This window comes from Entelurus aequoreus, linkage group LG07 (genome assembly GCF_033978785.1).
Source record: "Entelurus aequoreus isolate RoL-2023_Sb linkage group LG07, RoL_Eaeq_v1.1, whole genome shotgun sequence".
Taxonomy (NCBI): domain Eukaryota; kingdom Metazoa; phylum Chordata; class Actinopteri; order Syngnathiformes; family Syngnathidae; genus Entelurus; species Entelurus aequoreus.
Genome location: NC_084737.1, coordinates 70,535,274 through 70,554,133, shown reverse-complemented (window position 1 = coordinate 70,554,133; position 18,860 = coordinate 70,535,274). Strand labels below are relative to the sequence as shown.

Below are 18,860 nucleotides of genomic sequence, written 5' to 3'. Positions count from 1 at the left end.
CATCCACTAGGACAATGTGTTGTATTTAAGGGTGACGTTAGACTAAGAATCATGTTGATGTTGTGTTTCAGGGGTCAGCGTGGAGTCAGACTACCATTGGGGCTCCCAGGTTGACCAGTTGGAGCATCTCATAGATAAGCTGGACTGTGAGGTTGGTATGGAATCAATATTATTATGTCCTTTCAGCAACAATGCACTGAACTACACAGACAATGTTATTCACTATAGAACTCACAAAATAAATCAAATTTAGCTGAGTTGAGGGTGCAATGCAGTTAAACAGTACTGCTAATCCTTGTCATGATCACATGTTACTGGGCAGATTGAATGGACTCCACTTTAGCACAATAAGATATTAGTATTCGAGATGGGTACCAAATTTGGTACTTGGCGGTACTACCTGTTACCGATTCACACAAAATCAAACGGTGCCATATTTCGATACCTTTTTGTTGCCTGTATGGTCACGTCCAGTTGCAGCCTCAAGCACTTGGCCGGGAAACAAGCAGTCAAGGACTCACAGCGGACACAGCTGGACTGCCTCTAGATATTTTGACATTTTTTCCATGCCAAAAAGCAAAAACAAGATGGTCAAAAGCCCACTACTGCCATCTAACGCCTTGGAATTGTAACTGCATGCAAAGTCTACTATAAAATACAGTACAACATCTGCAAATGAGACACAGAAATGCAATATAAAAACTGGACAGCACAGCTAAAATACAAACAATGGAGAACAATTAAGTAATTTATCAACACATTTGAATAAACACAAAAGTACCGGCAATTGGTACAGTTGAGTATTGATTTCCAGATTCTTGGAATTGGTACAGTATGGATTCAAAAGCGAATGGTACCCATCCCTAATTAGTAGGGATGTAACAGTATCGGGGTACGATATTATCACGGTATTAAGGCCACGGTACGATATTATAGTGGTATATGTCCAAAAAAGATTGAAAAATGTTTTAGTGTGTAAAATGAAGTAGCAGGAATGTTTAGGATAAACACACTTACTGTAATTGAACACAAACATAATGCTAAAATGTTCTAATCATATATTTTGATACAAACATGGATTTTTAAGTGCAAATAATTGTAAAGGAACATTCACTGTTTCAAGCAAATTTTTGTTTGATACCGTCACGGCACGATTGTGAAGACTTTGAAACCGAAATACAGCGGTATCTACAATACTGTTACACCCCTTCTCGTCGTTAACTCATTTGGAGAACTCCACTGCCACACACAGCAGTAAAGGGGGAAGGAGAGTTGGCAGAAAGAAGAGACTTGAATATACCTAATAGAATACTTTTACCATCCCTGTTGCTGCTACTAAGGATTTTAATAATAGACCTTCAAATACACACGTGCTACTCGCTGCAGTTGAGTAGACACAGTGAAAATCAATCACTCTGTGTTAAATATGAAATGCATAGGAAATATATACTAATATCATTAATTAAATTAGTGTACAAGAAATTAATCAAAAGAGAGAACCACAGTGCCACAGTTTTTCTTTTTATTTCTAAAACAACAAAGAAAGGTTTTTGTGGAGGGTTTTATGCTGTCTGCCAATCACAAGTTGCAGAAATACCTCGCAAAGTATCTTCTAGCTTCAAACATATGCACTCAAAATTGACACCTTCTCCCAGGATAGATATCTGTCTGCATCAGGAGGAAATTGGCTCCCATGCTAAGACTCCCGTAATTACATTTCTTTATCTTCTTTATGCAGACAGGAGTTTATTATAGCCACAGCTCTAACATTTAATATACATTTGGCCATATCCTCATTGTGCTTGGATGTGTTGATAGATCATACTTTGACTCAAATATCTCTACCTTTTCAGAGTCCACATTTGGAACCTCTCAAAGAAGACACACTGGCAGGGACGTATAAATCGGTGAGTCAAGTAACAATATATGGTAATTATTATGTATTCATTAAAATAGATCTGATATATCGTCCACCGCTGAAGTCGATCCCGCTCATGTCGCCAACCTGTCTATGTTGAACAACTCATCAAGCCTTGACCCCGATAACCCTCATGTTGTTGTTACTATTATTAAAAATTGCCTGCTTGAAATACTGTGCATGGTTGACCGCTTTCCTCGACATGAATACAATTGTTCCGTATATGTCAGCATGTGTTGTATTACAAACCCCAAAACCAGTGAAGTTAGCACGTTGTGTAAATCGTAAATCAAACATAATACAATGATTTGCAAATCCTTTTCCACCTATATTCAATCGAATAGACTGCAAAGACAAGATACTTAACGTTCGAACTGGAAAACTTTGTTATTTTTTGCAAATATTAGCTCATTTGCAACTTGATGCCTGTAACTTGTTTCAAAAAAGCTGGCACAAGTGGCAAAAAAGACTGAGAAAGTTGAGGAATGCTCATCACACACTTATTTGGAACATCCCCAGGTGAAAAGGCTAATTGGGAACAGGTGGGTGCCATGATTGGGTATAAATGCAGCTTCCATGAAATGCTCAGTCATTCATGAACAAGGATGGGGTGAGGGTCACCACTTTGTGCACAAATGCGTGAGCAAATTGTCGAACAGTTTAAGAACAACATTTCTCAACAAGCTATTGAAAGGAATTTAGGGATTTCACCAACTCCCATCTGTAATATCATCAAAAGGTTCAGAGAACCTGGGGAAATCACTGCACGTAAGCGATGATATTACGGACCTTCGATCCCTCAAGCGGTACAGCATCAAAAAGCGACATCAGTGTGTAAAGGATATCACCACATGGGCTCAGGAACACTTCAGAAAACCACTGTCAGTAACTATAGTTTGTCGCTACATCTGTAAGTGCAAGTTAAAACTCTACTATGCAAAGCGAAGGCCATTTATCAACAACACCCAGCAACGCTTCCGGCTTCGCTGGGCCCGAGCTCATCTAAGATGGACTGATGCAAAGTGGAAAAGTGTTATGTGGTCTGACGAGTCCACATTTCAAATTGTTTTTGGAAACTGTGGACATAGTGTCCTCCGGACCAAAGAGGAAAAGAAACATCCGGGTTGTTATAAGCGCAAAGTTCAAAAGCCAGCATCTGTCATGGTATGGGGGTATATTAGTGCCCAAGGCATGGGTAACTTACACATATGTGAAGACACATACAGGTTTTGGAGCAACATATGTTGCCATCCAAGCAACGTTATCATGGACGCCCCTGCTTATTTAAGCAAGACAATGCCAAGCTTCAAAAATTGGTCTCCTCAGTTCCCAAACATTTACAGAGTGTTGTTAAAAGGAAAGGCCATGTAACACAGTGGTAAAAATGCCCCTGTGCCAACTTTTTTGCAATGTGTTACTGCCATTAAATTCTAAGTTAATGATTATTTGCAAAAAAAATCTTATGTTTCTCAGTCCGAACATTAAGTATCTTGTCTTTGCAGTCTATTCAATTGATTATAAGTGGAAAAGGATTTGCAAATCATTGTATTCTCTTTTTATTTACGAATTACACAACGTGCCAACTTCACCGGTTTTGGGTTTTGTATTATCAACTTCCTTTAATATCGCTAAGCAGCTTGCCACAACATAATTACTGTCGAGCTGTACAGCATTAAAACATGCATACAATTAGGTGCAAAATAAGCTTCAAAATAAAAGCATGAAATTATTAACCTGCATTCTACCCTTGTTTTTTTATTTTTAGATGGTTAGCCCCTGATAAGATTTGTGCAGTACGAAAGCTTTATTGTCATTTTAGTGAAGATATACAATAAAATTACCACATTAGCTAAGTTAGTTAAGAATATAAATTATTCTCATGTCGGCAGATGATTGTACACGACTCCACAATGTGCACAATATTTTTTTTTCAAGCCGATACCGATACTTATTGTTTTAATGTAGATTTGACTGTAGTTTCTGCACTCCTGGAGGTAAGACAAACTGAAGGAGTAAAGAATAGGAGTGCTGAAAAATGGAAAATGCTTATTTATTCAGTTTCTAAATTAATTCATAATTTTAAAAAAAACCTTTTTTTTTAAGAACACATTAAAAAAAAATAAAAAATTGGCTATCTCTGCACTTACCCGCCACGTCAACAGCCAAAATGAGGTAGTGTAACTTTTAACTTTTTGAAAAGATTTTATTAATAATATGTTCACCAAACATTTTGCAAGAATCGGTTGGAATCCAGAATTGTGTTGAATAGAGAATGGATTCTGAATTGAATCGTCACCCCAAGAATTAGAATCAAATCGCGAGTTGTTGAATGATTTACAGTACATCCCTAGTAAAAATGTTCCACACAACCGACGCCATGTTTGTTGAAACTGTGAGGTCAGTGTACTTAAGGAAAGTTAGGACATCCTACGAGGTAGAAGCGCTTGATTTGGTCACCCTAAACCACCTACGGCACAATAATGGTAATCTTGCCTAATTGGAGCATTTTTTTTCTTCATTTTTGATCTATTTTTAATGTTATCGGATTTATCGATGGGACGTATTTTTAATGTTATCGGATTATTATCGACGTGACGTGATAATTCCTAATATGGGCCTGATAATTATCGTGCGCCTATACATATTAGTTATTCATACTGCACACTTCAATGCAGCATGGCAACTCTTCTTCTCTTTTGAGCAGGCTCTGACCACCTGGCTAACACCACTGCCTCCTATAGCCAAACCCCTAAATCACAGCCTAGAACCATACACAATGCGCAATCCAATGTCAGTCAGCCGGTTCAAAGGGAGTTAAGTAATAATAATATGTTTGTTTCTCTTGCTGCCTGTCTAGAACATTCTTCTGGTTCAAAGACAAATGTCAGTGAAGGAACAAGACGTAGAGAACTTTCAACAAGCTCTGAAGATCTACATAGAGGCCAGCACAGGACAACACGACAACCTGCAGTCAGTGCCTTTGTCTACATCTAACTTTAAATGATTTCAGTCTTGCTATAGCCTTCACTGGCCTTTATTTTTCTCTTTGCCCTCTTCTCTTGCTTTAGCATTTCAGTCCAGAACTTACCAGACAGATCTTGCTTCATCATGTATGAATTTTGGCAGGATCGCCTCTCCTGGATGAGGTGAGATCACTCTGTAGCAATTAAACATCTTAAAATGTCATCTCTTGATTTGAAGCAAAGGGCAGACTGTCTGTAACTAACGTGTGTTGTCTTCCTTTCACAGCTTCCTGCAATCGACCATCAGTAAGACGTTCCAGCGCTGCATCATCGACTCACTGGAAGAGCCAGAGATTGTCTCCACTATGCTCCTCCCAGGTAAATAAAAAACTGACACATTAGATCATTGGTTACTTTTGTAGCAATAGCATTGGGACTGGCAAACCTCGGGCCCTTTAAACTCTGTGCTGTAGTCAGCACGCTCGCCTCTCATGCCGGCAACTAGCGTTCGCGCCCCGCTTGTAGCAGTAGGAAACAACGTACACCACCTCCTAAACTTGGTTTCCTTTTCTTTGAGTTTGCCGCTCCACTTTTATGTTAACATGAAGGGCCCTTCGTCGTAAAAATGCTCACCTAGCTTGTACTCTGTTGACAAGTGACGGATGACTTTGGTGGAGGGTTGATGACTATTTTACCCAGAATACTCTTGGAGCCAATATCGTCGACCCACTTGTAACGTTGCACATCGCAAAGTGAAATGTAAAATTGTGAAATAAAGCCAGTCATACTTCTCGAACCAAAGTGGTCAAGTGGTTCACTGCCTAATGAGGCTTCATCTGACCATCACGAGGAATCACATACTTACGTACATACATACATCGGTGGCCAATCAATCGGCACATCCCGAATAATAGCTAACATTTAGAAAACCAGCAGAATTGCATCAAACACTTTTCATTAAGATTCACAAACCTGAATAATTAAACGTTTCATCACAGCTGGTGTTGTTGTCAAACTGTTGCGGTACTTTTGTGTCAGGTTCCAACACAGATGACATCTATTAATCAGACAAGAAGCAAGGAATCATGCAGACACAGAGTTCAATTTAGCTCATGAGGAGAACGCATGGAGCTGCACCCTTAATCACAGTCTCGCCCTACGCTCTAAGGTTCAGCTCCTATGTCCCTCTATTTATTCAGGAGTTCCACAGTCAACAATACTAAGGCCGCCTCTAAAAGGAGTGGTCACATATATTATGCAAAGCAGGTCCAGGACGCACGATACGTGATGGAATGTGCTGGGGGCCTTGTGATTTTGCCTTGTCCCCGCTTCGTCTGCATGTTGTCATCTTATCTTCGTTGAGGTCCTTGAAGTCTCTGCTTCGTCTGCGTGCTGTCATCTTGTCTTCGTTGAGGTCGTTGAAGTCCTTGGCTGTTAGCGGGCTAAAACAAAGATAACATCTGTGGCTGAGGCCACCCCTCAGACAAGAAGTTTTGTCCTTGCATAGATTAGAAAAGTCTAACTTGAACACAATGGCTAATAACTAAAGCAACGGACTTTAAGCATACTAAAGTTAGTGTGATAATATATACGTAATTATTCTAATATTTTGTTGAAAAAACGTCCTAATATCCTATATCCAGCAACCAAAGTGCTTCTTCAGGCTGTATGTCGGCTACTTAATGCAGCTGCTGCCTCTCTGTTGGACTGCGGTACTGCACGTTACTTCTGAAAAGTTCCCAAAAGTAAAATTCAAATTCAAGACTTTTTAGAAAACATTTAGGGCTTGAGCCCAGGTAGCCACCCCCTAACACCGCCCCTGATTGTAACCGCAATAACCATTTACTTTTTTTTAAACAGCTTCCTGGTGGATTATGAACAACAACTGACGGAGCAAAGCCGCTTTGGATGAGCACAGATTGGAAGAGAAAATGGGATTTGTTTTTCTTGCTCTTTTCTTAAAGATATTCTCATTTTCCTGAAGGCGTGTTGGCCAGAATATTTGTCGCAAAGCTTTGCTTCAATGTATAAAATGATGAAACCAACCTTGAATAGAAGATAATGCAATACTTAATTGAGCGATCAGGATGAATAGTAATAATATTGACGGGGCACACCTCTTACTCTTAATTTATTAGAAGCACAAAACACTGAAAATAATGCATGATTTCTTATAGATACTACTTTGTCATTTTATGTCATGCTAAAATAAGAAGTTCAACTTGACTCCTTTTTTCAATATTAATACTAATGAGTTATCCTCATTTCGTTTTGTCCTCTTTGTGATGTTGTGTGCTATTATTGCTATATAGCCTCTTTCTGCTAGTGGATGAAAACATCCTCGAGATTAGACAAAAAAATGTTACTGACAATAATGATGCATATGTAACTCCTTATTCTCTTTTGTCACTCTTGCACTTTAGGGAAAAAAAACTTGGACCTAATTGTTCAAACAGGTAGATTTTATGTAGATTGTAAATGTATTCTCATCGAGTTTCACTGTAAATATGGCAACATTAGCAGACAATTAACACCTTAATAACCAAATAACGTAAAACTCAAAAGCCAGTGTTATAACCAGTGGACAGTCAAGTACCGGTAGATGTTTATATTTTGGATGCAGAAAGTGTTTTGTGTAATGACACTAGACAATACAAGTGTATTGTGTACAGTCGTCAATGAAAGTAGTGGTTGCTACTACTTTAATGTGATGCGTGTTTACAGTATGTGCATGATGTATAAATCATAGAGAAAATATGTCACGCTTTTTAATTTCTTATTTGATCAAGAATGTGAAATTGTTCTGTGGATGTTCTGTTTGTTTTTTGGCATGCAATAAAATTAATGACATGCACAAAAGGTTGACATTCATGCATAATGGACTATTTGCAAACTTCCGAAAGAAGTGCATATATAGCTTTCTCCTGGTATTAAAGTATTAACTGAATCCTAAGTAAAGTATTAATGTCAAAAGGCAGCATATCATCTGTGGGTATTCATCAATTAAAGTTTTCAAACAAAGTGTATTCATATAGTCCTTAATCACAAGTGTCTCAAAGGGCTGCACAAGCCACAACGACATCCTCGGCTCAGATCCCACATCAGGGCAAGAAAAAACTCAACCCAATGGGATACAATGCGAAACCTTGGAGGTGCAATGAATGGCCCCACTAGCCCATTGGGTTGAGTTTTTTCTTGCCCAGATGTGGGATCTGAGCCGAGGATGTCGTTGTGACTTGTGCAGCCCTTTGAGACACTTGTGATTAAGGGCTATATAAATACACTTTGCAGCAGTGCAGAGATGTCTCCAACTGATGCACAGATGAGTGGTCCACCCCGGGTCCCGACTTTGAACAGCTCGCGCATCATCTGTGGTCACCTAATAACATCTCCACGCTGGAGAAAAGAGACGGCAGATCAACTGGTCTAAAAGGGGGGTCTATTTAAAGGCTAGTGTATACAAATGAGTTTTAAGATGGGACTTAAATGCTTCTACTGAGGTAGCAACTGTTACCGGGAGGTAAGGCTGAAACGACGCGTCGACGTAGTCGACGTCATCGGTTACGTAAATACGTCGACGCCGTTTTTGTGCGTCGACGCGTCGCATAATGACGTCACACTACCGTCATGGCGAAGCGCAAAGCAGACGATCAAAGAAGACGATGCGAGCGGTGCGAGCGAGGGGGGAAAAGTATGCCAAAAGTGGTCAAAAGTGTGGGAGTATTTCAATAAACGGCCTAATAATGTTGTTGTATGCACACTGTGTCGAGCGGAAATGGCCTATCATAGCAGCACAACGGCTATGAACGAACATTTGAAAAGAAAACCATCAACTAGTCAATCGTCCGCGCGAGCATACGTTGTCATCATTACACAAAAACATGAATGTGTCATTTGTATCTGCTAGGGGTGTAACGGTACGTGTTTTGTATTGAACCGTTTCGGTACGGGGCTTTCGGTTCGGTACGGGGGTGTACCGAACGAGTTCTAAGCTAAAGCTAAAGTCTTAACAAGCTGCTTTGCTCCGTCTGCCTCTGTCTCAGCACGCAGCATTGTCCCACCCACACAACCATCTGATTGGTACACACGCAGAATTGTCCCAACCACACAACCATCTGATTGGTACACACGCAGCATTGTCCCACCCACACAACCATCTGATTGGTACACACAAAGCATTATCAGCCAATCAGCAGTGCGTATTCAGAGCGCATGTAGTCAGCGCTTCAGCGTGGAGCAGATAGGTGTTTAGCAGGTGAGCATCAGGCAGCGGACTGAATGATAATAAACACCTCCCAGTCAACTACTAGTAACATCACTATGAGCCCGTTGACCTTCTAGAAACTTAAACTGTAGCTCAGCTCACTCGCAATCCTGGCTTGAGGTGAAGGCTAATTAGCTCTCAGTTCCAGCCACATCGACCCCTTCTGAGCGCCTATTTTCAGCTGCTGGGAATATTGTAAACAAGAAAAGAAGCAAACATGTACACATGCTAACATTTCTTCATTACAACTGTTAGACACTCACTGGAATGAGTAGAATTGGTTATTGTGTACTGTGTTGGACTGGATGTTTTTTTTGCACATTTTAAAAGCAATACTTAATGTTTACAGTGCTCCAGAATATTTAGATTGGCACTTTTTTGTATTGGATGTTTATCTTTATTTTTGCACATTTTAGCAAATAAGCAATACTTTCACTTTTGTTGAAATGTTTACACTGTTGTTACAGAATATTTCGTTTTACACTTTTTTGTATTGGATGTTTATCTTTAGTTTTGCACATTTTAAAGCAAAATAAGCAACTTACTTTTGAAATGCTTATACTATTGCAGAATATTAAGATTTGCACTGGATGTTGACTTTTATATTTGCACATTAAAAAGCAAATAAGCTACTTTTAATTTTGTTAAATGTTAAAAGTTTTAAATGTTTACATTGTTACAGAATATTTAGTCATGTTGTTGTCAATGTTGACTGAGTGGCCATACTTCTTTTTTTTTGTAAATAAAAGCCATGCCTTTTGAAAAAACGGGCCTACATTTATTTTTTCATCTTCATTTTGAATAAAAAAAAAAAATCGGTAAAAGGAAAAATAATCTATAGATTAATCGAAAAAAATAATCTATAGATTAACCGATTAATCGAAAAAATAATCTATAGATTAATCGATAGAAAAATAATCGTTAGCTGCAGCCTTACCGGGAGGGCATTCCAGAGTACTGGAGCCCGAATAGAAAACGCTCTATACCATATATATATATATATATATATATATATATATATATATATATATATATATATATATATATATATATATATATATATATATATATATATATATATAATATTTTTTTGAGGCATGTTGTAATGTTTAGCAGAAGGTGATAACATTCTTCAGAAGGTTATACAACATATCCTGCAGAAGTCATGTCGGTGAATGATGAGAGAGAATGCAATTTTTAAAAATGAAGGGAAAAAATACATAGAAATGTGAGCCGAGGGAGAAAGGGAGAGTAGAGGAATTTGGAATAGAGGTGAAATAAACCCATCATGCTCATTGAAAAGCAGACTTTGTGGTGCTCATTGGGGAATGTGGGTATCTTTGGAAGCGTGAGGTGCACGTCGAGGGTAGAAATAAAAAGGGGGTGTTTTTTTGAAGAGTGGAGAGGGAAAAAAATGGCAGTCAGGAAATAAATAATAGGTGGGAGAAGGGAAATATGAGGGCAGAGGCTCTTTAGGGAAATACACTGTATGGTGTTAGTTCTCATACCAAGATCCACAGGCACATTCTACTGAGATTCATTATATCTCATAAGTCTATTTGACTCCACTGTTGGTGCCCTTGCCAGTTTAAACCCCACACATATACCACATTGTTTGTTCCAAGTACTTTATTGCCATACCAGCACATATGGAATCATTCCACGAAATTTAGTACTAGACTGAACATGGACATATTAATTACGCTACTCTTTTAAGTAATAAACCAGAACATGCGTTTAAATGTTTATGAATAAATATACACTATATGTATATGTAGAATCACCTAAAAAAATTGGAGGAGAGTAGTTTGAATTGAGTTCTGAAGTTGTGCTCTAGCTCAGTGTTTTTCAACCACTGTACCTTGAGATACAGTCTAGTGTGCTGTAGGAGATTATCTAAATTCACCTATTTGGGTTAAAAATATTTTTTGCAAACCAGTTATTATAGTCTGCAAATTGTTGTTGTTGAGTGTCGGTGATGTCTAAAGCTCAGCAGAGCAACCGTGTAATACTCTTCCATATCAGTAGGTGGCAGCCGGTAGCTAATTGCTTTGTAGGTGTCGGAAACAGCGGGAGGCAGTGTGCAGGTAAAAAGGTGTCTAATGCTTAAACCAAAAATACACAAAAGGTGAGTGACTCTAAGAAAAGGCATTGAAGCTTAGAGAAGGCTATGCAGAACGAACCTAAAACTGAACTGGCTACAAAGTCAACAAAAACAGAATGCTGGACGACAGCAAAGACTTACTGTGGAGCAAAGACGGCGTCCACAATGTACATCCGAACATGACATGACAATCAACAATGTCCTCACAAAGAAGGATAAAAACAACTGAAATATTCTTCATTGCTAAAACAAAGTAGATGCGGGAAATATCGCTCAAGGAAGACATGAAACTGCTACAGGAAAATACCCCCCAAAAAAGGAGCGAAGACAAGAACTAAAACACTACACACAGGAAAACTGCAAAAAATACAAAATAAGTCAGGGCGTGATGTGACAGGTGGTGACAGTACATCTACTTTGAGACAAGAGCTATATTGATGCATGCTTGGTTATGGTTTAAAGTCATATCCAACAATTGCGACAACGACTTTTTACTGTCAACTGAGTTTCGTTTTTTTTTTAGTGATTTCTGCTGGTGGTGTGCCTCCGGATTTTTTCAACGCAAAAAATGTGCCTTGGCTCAAAAAAGGTTGAAAAACACTGCTCTAGCTCATACATCGAACTCACTTTACTTTACTGTTCCTAATATACATAAACGACATGTCATCAGCATGCGACTGTGACTTGTTCTTGTTTGCGGATGACTCGGCCCTGCTGGTATCCGGCAAGGACAAGTCACAGGTGGACAAAATCCTCAGTGCTGAACTCTGTAGAATTTGCACCTGGCTCGCTGACAACAAGCTATCCATACACTTGGGTAAAACGGAATCCATCCTGTTTGGGTCCCACATCAACCTTAAGAGAGTCAGTGACTTCACTATAAAAGTGAGTGACATTGTTATCACCAGGAAAGATGAGGTCACCTACCTAGGTTCCATTCTAGAGGCTAATCTTTCCTGTGATAAAATGGCAACCAAGGTAATCAAAAAGGTCAACCAACGAACGAGATTTCTCTATAGAATCTCCTCTCTGGTCAACAAAAGCACCAAGAGGACTCTAGTGGGAACTCTCATTCAACCCTTTTTCGATTATGCATGCACCTCCTGGTACCCTAGCACCTCCAAAACCCTCAAATCTAGATTCCAAACATCCCAGAACAAGCTAGTCAGATTACTTCTAGACCTCCACCCCAGATCCCACCTCACTCCTACCCACTTCTCCAAAGTGGGCTGGCTCAGGGTGGAGGACAGAGTAAAACAACTTGCACTGAGCCTAGTCTATAAAATCCGCTACACCTCCCTGATACCGAAGTACATGTCAAACTACTTCCTTAACGTAAATGACCGCCATAACCACAACACCAGGGGGAGCTCCACTAACCACGTTAAACCCAGATTCCGATCTAACAAAGGTCTTAACTCATTCTCCTTCTATGCCACATCAATGTGGAATGCACTCCCAACAGGTGTAAAAGAAAGGGCATCTCTATCCTCCTTCAAAACCGCACTAAAAGAACACCTCCAGGCAACCCTAAACTAACACCCTCCCTTCCACATCCTACCTCCACGGGTTGTAAATAATCAAATGTAAATAATCAAATGTAGATACTTATTCTTATACTTTCTGATCTCTCTCTCTGTGTCCACAACCTACCAAGTCAGTCCTACACTGTTCCAATGTCCATTTCTGTGATGATGCAATTGTTGATGACTGAAGTGTTGATATCAACCAAACCTAACCCCCCGCCCCCTCCTCCACATCCCACACCACGGATTGTAAATAATGTAAATAATTCAATGTATATACTCTGATGATTATCTTGTGTGATGTCTGTATTATAATGATAGTATATAACTGTATCATGAATCAATTTAAGTGGACCCCGACTTAAACAAGTTGAAAAACGTATTCGGGTGTTACCATTTAGTGGTCGATTGTACGGAATATATACTGCACTGTGCAATCTACTAATAAAAGTTTCAATCAATCAATCAAAAACTTACCATGAATTGATTAACGTGGACCCCGACTTTAACAAGTTGAAAAACTAATTCGGGTTTTACCATTTAGTGGTCAATTGTACGGAATATGTACTGTACTGTGCAATCTACTAATAAAAGTCTCAATCAATCAATCAAAAACTTGCCAGCCGCGAGTCGTTCCAAGTGGGGAATGTGTCACTTCCACTGGAGACGGTGCGAAACAGCGCCGTCTAGCGTCTCCTGTTGCAACCACACTCCGAATCATGTTTTCTGTTGACTCGCTCACCCGCATCACGTGACACCTGGCGAGGGCGGCGATTGGCTCCTGTCCCGGACCTTCTCCGAGATGATTGGTGGAGAGGCGAGCCCACGTCCACGTGATACGGAAGTACTGCTAGTCAGCAAATCACTTTCATTACAATCTTGTAGTATCATACCGTTTTGTAGCGGTTTTTCAAAGTGACTGGGTCTAATTTTTCCTATTTGTTTCGAACACTGTACAGGCAAATATCTTAATATTTAAACGGTCATAAGCTTGTAAGCTTTCCCTCTATTTTGACTTCAACGGATGTGCTTGTTTGACGAACGAAATCCAAACAGGTATTCGCCGGCTACCACATTTCCCACAATTCCTTTCGGGTTCCAACCACGTCTTTTAACACATTCATTCATCGTTTTTAGGTAAAAACTGAAGTCATTGTCTTATGAATATGTATACATGCACTTTGTCTTAATATCGAAGTCAGTCGCAAAACTAACTGACGTTGTGAAACCCTGATTTAAAATGGCAATATTTCCACGAGGTACTTATTCACCCGCCCGCATTTTGTTCATCCGGGCATTCAGAAGGCTTGCTCTCTGAGCTACATACTGAGAACCTAGTTTCTCCACCACTTGCTCAGGGGAAAGTCCCCGGACACACCGCAGAAAGTGCACCGCTTGAAGGCGGCTGTCGACTCGGCTGACCGTTGTAAGCTAAGACGTTCACTGGAACTGAGCTTGGTATCGCTGGGTCGACTTTGTCATCAATTACAGATATGCAAGACTGCATTGATTGCATTGACATAACGGGGCTTAATCTCCGAATGCTCATCGTTTTCTTTCTTTCTTTTTTTAACCTTAAAAACTCCTCTTTGAAAAATTGATTTAGGAACCCAGTGAACAAATATGTGAATAGAAAATATGTAGTCGAATGTGTATGTAATGTATAAATCATTGTACTCTATACCGTTTCCTGAAGACTGTATGTAGCCATTGAAATATTTGTTATCAAATATTATAATATATATTAATAAACACTTCATCCAAAATGTACCCATACGATAGTTTTAAAGCACAGCGGTCAAACTCAAGGTCCCAGGCCACATCATTTTATTTGGCCCGCGAAAGCCTGGAAATATTAATATTAAGAAAGTTTTTTTTGTTTATTTTGTTTTTTCAAAATATTTTTACTGTCAGTTTTCTTAATACAAACATATACATATATAATAAAGTAAATAAATAAAAAAATAATGAATGAAGAAGTTTTTTTTACACCGATTATAACATGTAAAAACAAAATACATACAAAGAGGCTTAACATACCAGTTGAATGTCCACTTTCATCAATTATGCCAAGACAGATACTTCTTATGGGGGGTTGACTACAGTTTCAGGTAGGTCTCCACACATCACAAAATGTATGTACAGTAAGTTACCAGAAATCTCAGTTTTTCTACCTGGAGGATTCCCACTAGCTCCCTCAACCAGGCTTCAAACTTAGGTGGTGAGTCAGATTTCCACACTCTCAAAATGCATCTCTTTGCTAAGACCATACCATAGGCCAGCATTTTTCGACCAGTGTGCCGTGAAATACAGTCTGGTGTGCCGTGAGAGATTATGTAATTTCACCTAATTGTGTTAAAAATATATTTTTTAGCAAACCAGTAGTTATAATCCGTAAATGTGTCATTGTTGAGTGTCTGTGCTGTCTAAAGCTTGGCAGAGTAACCATGTAATACTCTTCCATATCAGCAGGTGGCAGCAGGTAGCTAATTGCTTTGTAGATATCCTGATCCCAATATGCAGACGGCAGCGGGAGGCAGCATGCAGGTAAAAAGGTATCTAACGCTTAAACCAAAAATAAACAAAAAGAGAATGCCACTAAGAAAATCCATTGAAGCTTAGGGATGACTATGGAATACAAAACTAAAACTGAACTGACTGCAAAGTAAACAAAAACCGAATGCTGGACAACAGCAAAGACTTACAGTGTGTGGAGCAGACGGCGTCCACAAAGTACATCCGTGCATGACATGACAATCATCAATGTCCACACAAAAAAAGATAGCAACAACTTAAATGTTCTTGTTTGCTAAAATAAAGCAGGTGCGGGGAATAGCGCTCAAAGGAAAACATGAAACTGCAACAGGAAAATACCAACAAAACAGGAAAAGCCACCAAAATAGGAGCGCAAGACTAGAACTAAAACACTATGCACGGGAAAACACCAAAAAAGTGACAGTAGACCTACTTTGAGACAAGAGCTATAGTGATGCATGGTTGGTTATGGTTTAAATTCATATCCAACACTTGCGAGAACAACTTTTTAATTGTCAATATCGGCTGCCGAGTTTCATTTTTCAATGATTTCTGCTGGTTGTGTGCCTCGGGATTTTTTCAATGAATAAAATGTGCCTTGGCTCAAAAAAGGTTGAAAAACCCTGCCATAGGCCATTACTTTGCTAACATTCCGACCCATCTTGTCTAAAGTGTTAGAAATGCCAAGCAAAGTAGTTCCAGGGTCAGGATCCAGATTTACTTTAAGTACATGAGAATACCATTTGAAAATCGAACTCCAGAAATATTTCATCTTAGGACATAGCCAAAATTGGTGTGCAAGTGTGCCTTCTGATCTCTTGCACCTTTCACACAAGGGGGAAGTTTGGGGAAAGATTTTATGTAAATAAAAAAACTGCAATTTTACAGTAAAATTTTGGCACCTGAGCTGCCAGTTTGTTGTTGTTTTTTTACCGCAAATCAACAACTGCAGATTTTTCAGTTTACTATAAATGCCAAAACAACACCACAGTTTATTACAGTAAAAATAAGTAGTGTTTTTTTAATTTCGAGAAAAATGCTGTAAAAACCACATTTAATTTACATTTTCTGTTTCAATGTATATTTATATAATCTATTGCTATTTTTACATTGCACAAATTGATGGATAACTTGCTTTGAAATCATTACTATTAGTATTTATTTCTATTAAAAAAATGGTTTGAATGTTTGATAATATATTTTTGCATAATTAGACAATATTTAAGTTAACATCATTTGCGATTACATGGAGTACATATATTTTTTTTCTCCCAAAATAGAAAGAAAGAATACATTTAGTTAGAAAAAGTTACAGTACTTTATTGATACATATTATTTCTAGGCTTTCGGGGGCCAAATAAAATGAAGTAGCGGGCCACATCTGGCCCCCAGGCCTTGAGTTTGACACATATGCCCTAAATGAAAACGAGTTTGACACGGTTAAAGCCAGGCCTGGGCAATTATTTTGACTCGGGGGCCACACTTAGAGAAAAAAATGTGTCTAGGGGCCGGTATATCTATTTTTAGGAACACTAATACAAAACCTCACAATAATGTCTGATTGAATGCTAAAAACTTCATGACAGGCCGCCTTAAAAAACGTAATGGAATTTTAAATTGTTCTATGAACGATAAAACACTGAATATTGACAAAATATGAATGTCACACCCCCTTTCGGTCGACATATTTTACAATCAAGTGAAACGCAACAAAAATGCAACAAACAGTGAAATATGAACGCGAAGGGTACAAAACAAACAAACCTACAATCTGATATATCACTAAGCTTTAGAACTTTGTATTGAAAATCTCCTTCCGCGTCTGTGAAAACGCTTCCCACCCACACTGCTTGGTGCCTCGTCTGAGCTGCTGTGACGTCGATTACCATAGTAACTAATTAGATGACCATAGTAACTAATTAGATTACCATAGTAACTGGTATATCATCCAAAAGCGCAGGTTCCAACCATTGAAATACTTTGTGTAGTTCAAGACTTACGGTCATTAGAAAACATCACTGCACATCATAATGGCAGCCATTGGCGTTGTTAGGCCTATTTTAGGGGGGTTCAAGCCCCCCTAAAATATTCTTAAACCCCCCTAAATAATTTGGTGTTATATATATATATTTTTTCTTTTTTTACAAATACATGCCGACATATTCATTATAAAGTGGCCCGAATATGAGTTTAAATAAATAATCATAAAACCTGTCATTATTAACTCAGTTTCCCCTCACTTCATAGCGTAAGGTAGAGAGCCCCTTTGGTGCGTCGGTATCCAATCCATTCCACTTGTTCATATAGAAAATGCCCACATCACTCAAAATCCAGTCCACATTTTCTCTGCGACCTTGCTTGTGGTCCTTGGACTTCTTCATATAGAAAATGCCCACATCACTCAAAATCCTTACGTAACATCACCAGAATGATTGACAATTAGGAGGACCAATAGTCAACATGATCCACAACATCCTCTAGTATACCTTTAAGTCTTTCATATATATATATATATATATATATATATATATATATATATATATATATATATATATATATATATATATATATATATATATATGTATGTATGTATGTGTGTATATATATATATATATATATATATATATATGTATGTATGTATGTGTGTATATATATATATATATATATATATATATATATATATATATATATATATATATATATATATATATATATATATATATATATATATGTATGAAAGACTTAATATGTATATATATATATATATATATATATATATGTATATATATATACATATATATATATATATATATATATATATATATATATATATATATATATATGTATGAAAGACTTAATATATATATATATATATATATATATATATATATATATATATATATATATATATATATATATATATATATATATATATATATATATATATATATATATATATATATATATATATATATATAAGAAAAACCCAGACACCATCTTTGTAGTCTTTTTTCTCCTGCGTGGACTTCCGTCTTCCTTTACAATGAGTGAAGCTGCACGAAACCTTGTGTCTGCAATTGTAAATAATTTAGTTTTTAAGTTTTGTGTTTCTTGTAGAATCTATATTCAGTAATATACATTAGCCTATTGTTAAAATAATGAAAAAAAACATCATTAAATATATCTGTTGTATTATTATAAAATGGCTTGTTAAACATTTCATAGGATTTTCAGAGGGAGGAAAAACCAAGACATTTAATGTAAAATGTAAAATGAATAAATACATAAAAAGAAAAAGAAAAAAAATGGTTAAAAGCCATCGTCCCGGGGAGCATTTCATTTCGTCCTGTGCATTTTTTAAAATAATAATAATAACAATGAATAATTTTTTAAGTCTTTGTTAGCCGTTTGTGAAGTTTTGTGCTCGTGCGCTACGTTCGCTCGCATCCTGTGCATCTCCTGGGGGCTAAGCCCCCCCTGTCCTTAAAAGCTAGTGATGGCAGCTACACTTTTCATCTTAAACATCTGAAAAAAATTATTTGGGAATGGT

The 18,860-nt window shown here is 37.8% G+C and overlaps 1 protein-coding gene across 1 annotated transcript in view; it reads left to right on the top strand.

Moving 5' to 3' along the window:
• Positions 1-7,874, top strand: part of LOC133654224 (N-terminal EF-hand calcium-binding protein 1-like) — a 34,920-nt gene extending 27,046 nt beyond the window's left edge. The window contains exons 7-12 of the mRNA XM_062054391.1: positions 72-151; positions 1,854-1,907; positions 4,776-4,888; positions 4,987-5,064; positions 5,168-5,259; positions 6,742-7,874. Coding sequence (XP_061910375.1) covers positions 72-151; positions 1,854-1,907; positions 4,776-4,888; positions 4,987-5,064; positions 5,168-5,259; positions 6,742-6,770 — 446 coding nt within the window. The 3' untranslated portion in view covers positions 6,771-7,874. The remainder of the gene's footprint in view (positions 1-71; positions 152-1,853; positions 1,908-4,775; positions 4,889-4,986; positions 5,065-5,167; positions 5,260-6,741) is intronic.
• The last annotated feature ends 10,986 nt before the right edge of the window (positions 7,875-18,860 follow it).